The following is an 8,280-nucleotide window of genomic DNA, read 5'->3' on the forward strand; positions in this document are numbered from 1 at the left end:
ATATATATATATATATATATATATATATATATATGTATATACGGTATTTTTTGGTTGTGACGTCGTGTATTTGTGTTTTATTTTTACCACAGGGTTTCACTTTTTGGTCTTAAATTATTGGAGACGCAGATGGGTCTCCTTTGCCAGTATGAATATTCTGTTGTGTCGTCATAAAAGCACATGTATTGTCGTGTAGTTCAACATTTGTTTTACAGTGTAGAAGCCGTTTGCTCTCTCGTGACATGTTTCTCTGGGCCTTTAAAAAGTGGCGGCAAAACAATGTTAATCTGTGAAAGTATTGCATGTGTGTGGCATGTATCTTGCAATAAATTGTCAAATACTATTGGTTTGTATTTGTTTGAACTCAAAGCCTACAATTATTTTCATTCCTTCATTTACTTTTTGAATGCCCAAGTCTGCGGGACTATTTTCTCTGACGCAGGCTTTAATCTGTTTATAACTCTTACTGGAGGAGGAGAAGGTATTTGTGAACATTACTTTTCACTGCGAGGAAAGAAGTGCCGTTACAAAATAAATTGTCAAACATCTCTCGCGTTCTAACACATTTTTACAATATTTTTCTGACGAGGAGCCTAAACGCGTAAATATTTGAAGTATTTTGTTTGAAGATTTACATAAAGCTTTTACATTTAAGATAAAATTGAATTAATCAGATGCATTAAAAATGTTCCAAATCTCCCTGAATTCTTAACTAATATACAGATTGATACAAAAATACTTAAATGAAGTGCCAACAAATAAGATAACGCAGCAGCCCCAGCCTGTTTTGGAGTTTATCCATCGTGTTTGTGTGTGTTCGAAGAGAGTTGGAGAGACGGAGACGCTTGTAATCAAATCAACATGCATTTGCTGTTTGTTTTCAGGCCCTTACGTGACTAAACTAATGGTGTATGAAGGACTAACAGACGGGTTAAGTTATGTTCAAGCACAAACTCACATGCAGTTCTTCCTTCCTTCCCGTGCGACGCGGGCCTCAATGGCCACGTTGCATTTATTTTCCTTGCACAGAAAAACTTCTTACATCATAATAATCTGTGGTAAAAAAACGACAACTGTCTGCCTGACCCACTCTGCAGATTTGTCCTAAATCCTGACTATTTACCTTGAAAAATATGCCCCCTTTTTCTGAAAATTAAGGTCAACAGCTTTGCTTCAAAACAGGTAAAAAGTGAAGAAAAAGTCTCTTTAAAAAAAAAACTGTGAATCACATTTAAATTATACATTTCAGACAGCAGTACACAGATGGCATTTCCTTCTCCTAGCCTTTTCTTTTATTGACGGCGTGTATATATAATCACACGCACCTCATAAAACATTTATTGATACATAAAGACATTATTGCTCTCCTTTGAGTGAACACAATCATTTCACAACTACCGTTTCCGGCGTAGCTTTTAAAAATTAAACCCAACCCAGAAAATATGTTTCCTCGCCGAATATTAACAATGGATCCGCCGCGTTATGAACGGAAATGACTTCTGTTCCTTTACAACATGTTATTACATTTATTTTACGAGGACTCTGTTAAGTCTATAAACCATTTTACAAGCAATGGGGGCATCGGGACGATATTAGAAGAGGTTTTTCCTCAAACACAAGGATGCAGGGTGTCCGTGTTTGTGTTAGGGGGAAATTGTCCCTTTTTTTGTGCTGCTAGTATTGTTGCAACGCCCTGTAGCCTTTACGCACGTGAGAAACAAAAAAAAAGGATAATTTGTTTTCATTTTAGCGCAGGTTTTCTCCCTGCAGTCACATCTGATAAGGCTTTTTATTATTTGTGGAATGAAAAGCTAAATTAAACCTGACGAAAAAAAGCAGAGAGCATGGGGCAGGATTGATTTACTCGCTGTATTGGTAAATATGACCACGTGATCCATGTAACCAATCCCTGTAGATGCAGGCCAAGCAAAAATACTATGATTGTTCATAGAGGGAAGCTTCTCGTAACAGTGCAAGCCTTATTATAAGAGTAGGAAGAGATGAAAAATGTCTTCCAGTGGCACTCTCAGTAACTGCTATGTGGACGCGTTAATGGGGCAGGAGCCGGAGGATGTGTACGGTGCCCGCTTTCTTCAGCCTCCACACATGGTGACCCCGAGGCCGTCAGGTGCCGGGGACAACGCAGACTTCTCCTCCTGCAATTTTGCACCAAAATCGGCCGTTTTCTCCTCCTCTTGGTCCTCGGTTCACCCGCAGGGGATTTATCATCCGTATGTGCACCACCACCACCACCACCAGTCCCACCTCCCCGCCTCGGACGGCAGATATGTCGGCGTCCGCTCCTGGATGGACCCTATCGCCAACCACGTTTCTTTTTCCGGATTTCACTCCAGCAGTCGCTCATACGGGACAAAACCAAACATCTTGCCACCGAAATCGACCGAGTGTGACTCTTTGGAGGCAGAATCTCGTCCGCAGAGTGGCGAATTCACGCACGGAGGAGTATCGGAGTGTCCAGAAAAGTCGAGCAAAGAGCACAGTGGAAGTGAGCTTTCGAGCCACAGCGAGTCCAAAGAGGAGAAACAACAACAACTTGACCCAAGTAAGTAAACGAAATCCTGATTTACAACCCTAAGAACTGTATGAGCTGGGTGCGTAAAACTGGAGCTTTTACTAACCTATAAAAGTGTCTCGTACTATGTGGCGACTCGGGAAAAACCCGCCCTGGAAAGGTTATTACAGGGGGATCCTAAACTTTTTAATGTCACAGGACACCTCAGATAGATACACAATACTCTGTTTACATTCGATTTAACCTTTACTGCCTTTATTTTCTATCCTTCAAAAAGGAAACACATCTTTATTGTAAATTAAAGTCATTTTTGGTTTCCTCCAACCAAATCATTGTCATCAAAGGTACCAGCAGACAATTCACATTCACCCCCCCCCCCCCCCCCCCCCCCCGCCCCCTAATTTTTTGAACCTATTGAAGTTTAAAATTAAAAACATTCACATCACATGTGTCTTTACTTTATGTCTTATTTCTCCAGACAACCCTGCAGCAAACTGGATCCATGCGCGCTCCACGAGAAAGAAGCGCTGCCCGTACACCAAATATCAGACTTTAGAGCTGGAGAAGGAGTTCCTCTACAACATGTATCTGACCAGAGACCGACGCTACGAAGTGGCCCGCATTCTCAGTTTAACCGAGAGACAAGTGAAGATCTGGTTCCAGAACAGGAGGATGAAGATGAAGAAGATGAACAGAGAGAGAGGCAGCAAGGATCACTTGTGAAATCTCTCCTGCGTTTGAAGCCATCTGGACAATTACATTCTTTTTGGTAGGAACCACGGTAGTCATTTTTTATTTTATTTGACACTCCATAATTTTGCGTGTCAGAGTCATTACTTGTTGACTAAATACACACAGTCTGCCAACAAACCATTTGAATCTGTTTTCTAACTTTACAGAACCACACCCCGGGATGTTCAAGCGGTTTGTCATTCTTTTTTAAACATTACGCATAGTAGGAAACGTGTCTGTGTAGACTTTTGCTTTTTATATTTGGTAAGAATTCTATATAAAACATTTTCAAAACTAAATCTTTGACTTTTCTCTCTGTCGGTACGTCAATGACCCATCACTCAGATTTGATGGACTATAATGTGTGATGGAAGAAGGCGTGTGTTTACACATAAAACATGAGTATCAGTTTTAGCTTTAAATGCATATGTTTTCCCAAAACGCTTTAAACCTTCGTTTTTTTGCTGATAGGCTATATAGGTGGACATTTTTTTTTGGTCATGAGTAGCCTATCTTTAAAATCAACGCCTTACTTTCAGGAAAACTGCCTCCGCAGCCACAACATACAAAAATACAAAGCAACACAAAACTGATCCAATAATGTTCCTTTTACAGCTGAATTCTCTTATTTAACAATATAATTTGAGGCCAGAACAAGCATTTTAAATGTAAATGTGGTCATAGAAAGGAAACTGTATGTTGAATTTAACTTTTAAAAAACAGCTGATCTGAAACGTAGAGGAACATGTAATAAAGTGTTTACGATTGGGAGAGGTGTTGCGGCGGATTCCCAATTTATTGTCCAACTTGTACGCATAATGACTTTAAAACAGGAAGAACCTTGGTCCAATAAAGCTATAGAAATGGCTAGACGTCTGGCCTAAATGAGTTTATGAGCCTGGTCAGTAATTACGTTCTCCTTTGAAACCCCCATCTCCTTCTCGGGCGTTTGTGTCTGTTGCTGACCAACAGAATGTGGACGCTTTCCGCAGGGTGTCTGCTCGATGGATTGTTTCAGAGGAAATCACCCCCAGCTTAATGGTCACGTTTATTCATCAACTGCACTTCCCATAGATGTGGAAAAAAAAACTTTACTTTGACTGGTGTCTGATACTGGGATTTAGTTTACAATTTATTTCATTTTGAAATGTAAAGACAAGCCTAAAGTTAAGATTTTACTTCTAGTTGCCTCAGAGGAGAATAAATAGGCTATACTTTGATGAAAATACATTAGAATATATAGTTTATATATTTATGAATTCTAAACATAATGAATACATCACAAGTTTTTCAGCGTAATAAGAAATATCCCTTAATAAAGCTGTAAAGACATCTTTTGTTTACCTTAGCTGTAGGCTCTTGGGTGAGAATAAGAGCGCTAGAGGGCGCTATAGTTCTTTTACTCTGAGTCAGTTCATTCACAGCTTGAGCATATAACAAACTCATGAACCAAACTTTATAAACAGTATGGGTTTGTTGATTTAAATGAAAGAATAAACATGTTCTTTTAAGGACTAAATTACACTTTATTTCCCTGAATCCTCTTCACAGGCTCAAACTGGAGGTCTCCGATTTGCGAACATTAAAGTTGGTCCAAAGTTTGGCCTTTATATTTTATTTTAAATTATTTGTAATTGCGCTGCTGAAATGTCTTAGTGATTTTCATAAAAACAAACAAATCAAGCTGAACAGATTTAGTCGATTACAATCAAGTTTACATTTTTTACATCATTCAGGTTAATACAAAAATAAAATTCTGATTCATTTGTATCCCCGAATCTTAGTATTGAATGTCATCTTATTTCAACTAGAGCTTTCAAAGGGAATCGATACTGAAAGTTTTACTGACGCCATGATCAGGCTCGTCTCCATCATTTACAGCACAGAATATTTTTTTTAAAACAATGCGCCCTACTCTTCATAACGCATGTTGGTAGCCTATTTTAAATGTTGTATAATGGGGTCATACAATACAGATGTCAGACTAATCTTTATTCTAACCTCGGTCGTGTTTTTTGTAATTAGATGCTGTGACGTAACCTGTTTTAAAATAATTTTCATGAACAAAGGAGTGATCCTTTTATTGGGCCTTTAGAATAAAACAGCCTAGTGAGTTAGTTTCTCCTTCCAAGTGCTACAGCCTAACCCTTATTATAATAAATAAATACAATTGTTGACGTACAATAAACTGAACACTAATAATAGCCTAACAATGATAAAAGAAAAAAAAAACACTGCACCCAAAACACACGAAGACAAGTTTCTATTCGTCTATCTGCTGCACATCAAGCTTCAGGGCTGAACATTATTTATTGCTGATAACTAGTTGAAAACAGATAAGAGCCTTAAACACCGCAGGACTCCAGTTTGACAAATTTGATGAAAGCCTAGCTGTTTAGCCTTCTTTTCTTTTCCTATCTGGTGCTGTGTTTAAATTTAGTCTGCAGAAGGAGTAGCTTTTGGTCCCGAGCAGTTAACGAGGCCATTACTTTCGACGTCGCCATTAAAAGTGATTATTGGCAAGATGTTTCATATAACCAAACACTGGCAGCCAATGAAAGCAGCCCGACAACTCAGGATTGACACAAAACTGATCCAATAGGAGAAGATAGTGAATTGTTTGCGTCCTCATCTGACGCTTTGGGTTACGGCCTTCACGTTGTGATGAGTTAAACTACATTGGCCTACAATCACGTGGGCTGAAGACTATGACGTGACTGTGGAGGCTGATGTCTTGACACCACATCAGTATGGACGTCATTTCATCTTCTGTACTCAAACGCTATCACTGACACCCGCATTAACTGGATTAAATCTGTTCTTTGATATTGACAAAGATACGATTGAGTTTGGGGGATTTCTGTCAATATATCCATTTCCACGCAGTAATAAAACCATGAGTGTTTTCCTCACATGCTGCCTCAGCTAGCTAGCTCTTGTCATTAGCTTCAGTCACGTTACAGCCGGATACCGTCATGTAGCTCTATGTAGCCTGCAAGCACACAACTGTGCTCAGTGTTGTTCATGTAGAGGTTACTAATCAACCAGAGCTGTGACAATGAGCCATGTATCATCAATTAGCCATTAGCATTACTACACTACATTACATTACACTACATTACATTACACTACATTACATTACACTACATTACACTACATTACTACACTACATTACATTACACTACATTACATTACACTACATTACATTACACTACATTACTACACTACATTACATTACACTACATTACATTACACTACATTACTACACTACATTACATTACATTACACTACATTACTACACTACATTACATTACACTACATTACTACACTACATTACATTACACTACATTACTACACTACATTACATTACACTACATTACTACACTACATTACATTACACTACATTACTACACTACATTACATTACATTACATTACACTACATTACACTACATTACATTACACTACATTACTACACTACATTACATTACACTACATTACATTACACTACATTACACTACATTACATTACACTACATTACTACACTACATTACTACACTACATTACTACACTACATTACATTACACTACATTACACTACATTACATTACACTACATTACTACACTACATTACTACACTACATTACATTACACTACATTACTACACTACACTACATTACATTACACTACATTACTACACTACATTACACTACATTACATTACACTACATTACTACACTACATTACATTACACTACATTACTACACTACACTACACTACATTACATTACACTACACTACATTACATTGCACTACATTACATTACTACACTACACTACACTACATTACATTACATTACACTACATTACATTACATTACATTACACTACATTACATTACTACATTACACTACATTACATTACATTACATTACACTACATTACATTACTACACTACACTACACTACATTACATTACATTACACTACATTACATTACACTACACTACATTACATTACACTACATTACATTACTACATTACACTACATTACATTACATTACATTACACTACATTACATTACTACATTACACTACATTACATTACACTACATTACATTACACTACATTACTACACTACATTACATTACATTACATTACATTACTACACTACACTACATTACATTACACTACATTACTACACTACATTACATTATCTTATGTCTTACTGAAGATCCTCAATGAAAACGTAATTCCAAATAGGCTACAAGGACGATGAGGATTTAACATGGATTATTTAGGGTTTACTTTGAGGCTATGGCTAGTGTGTGTGTGTGTGTGTGTGTGTGTGTGTGTGTGTGTGTGTGTGTGTGTGTGTGTAGGAACACAGAATGCAACAATGTAGTTTAAATATAGAAAGTAGGATGGATTAAGACAAAGTGATTAAGACGTGGGGCTGAGTGGTAACCATCACAGTGTCCCAATCAGTTGTTAAGAAAAAAAGACATTAGCATTATTGGTTTAGGCCTACTTGTCAATAATGACGTGGTTCATGCATTTTTCTGTTTCTGTTTAGCCATGGTGAACAATATGCTTAGTCATGTTATCTTTAATTTATTGGCAACAGACTTCACATAGCCTCTTTGATTTCATGTCTGAATAGTCGTCAAACATTTCTAGTCCAACAAACAGCCATCTAACAGATCTTATGGTAAATCAAATCCTTAATTTAATATTAAAGATCTTATTCCCTAAAGTGTATTTACACAATATGGGCCTATAGATTTACCGAAATTGAGGCGTTGAAGTAGAATGAGGGCTAACATTATCTTATATATCGTCCTATTTATTTTTTAATACATATTCTTGTTTTTTTTTTAAACGACAATTATTTTCGTTGTTAAATATAACTCAACAGTTGACTTCACATATCAGCGGTACAAGTAGCCTACAATTAGTCTTTCAATTCGCTGCATGACTAACTTATTATTGAATTTGCCTGGTATAACAGATCACCATGTTTTATC

General features: G+C 37.2%; 1 protein-coding gene across 2 annotated transcripts; it reads left to right on the forward strand.

Annotated features, from left to right (window-relative positions):
* The first annotated feature begins 1,541 nt into the window (after positions 1–1,541).
* Positions 1,542–4,124, forward strand: hoxd9a (homeobox D9a). 2 transcript variants are annotated; one of them, XM_061054496.1, is made up of 3 exons: positions 1,542–2,563; positions 3,012–3,302; positions 3,433–4,124. In XM_061054496.1, the coding sequence occupies exons 1-2, from the start codon at positions 2,008–2,010 to the stop codon at positions 3,254–3,256; spliced, it is 801 nt and encodes a 266-aa protein (XP_060910479.1). In that variant the 5' UTR covers positions 1,542–2,007; the 3' UTR covers positions 3,257–3,302; positions 3,433–4,124. The 2 variants fall into 2 exon arrangements, with proteins under 2 accessions (XP_060910479.1, XP_060910478.1); XM_061054495.1 differs by having other exon boundaries at positions 1,543–2,563; positions 3,012–4,122.
* Positions 4,125–8,280: the final 4,156 nt, after the last annotated feature.

This window comes from Labrus mixtus, chromosome 13 (assembly GCF_963584025.1).
Source record: "Labrus mixtus chromosome 13, fLabMix1.1, whole genome shotgun sequence".
NCBI lineage: Eukaryota > Metazoa > Chordata > Actinopteri > Labriformes > Labridae > Labrus > Labrus mixtus.

Coding starts and splice junctions, on each gene's coding strand:
- hoxd9a (XM_061054496.1), top strand. CDS start 2,008: ATGTCTTCCAGTGGCACTCTCAGTAACTGCTATGTGGACGCGTTAATG. Junction 2,564..3,011: donor ACAACAACAACTTGACCCAA/GTAAGTAAACGA, acceptor TTATTTCTCCAG/ACAACCCTGCAGCAAACTGG.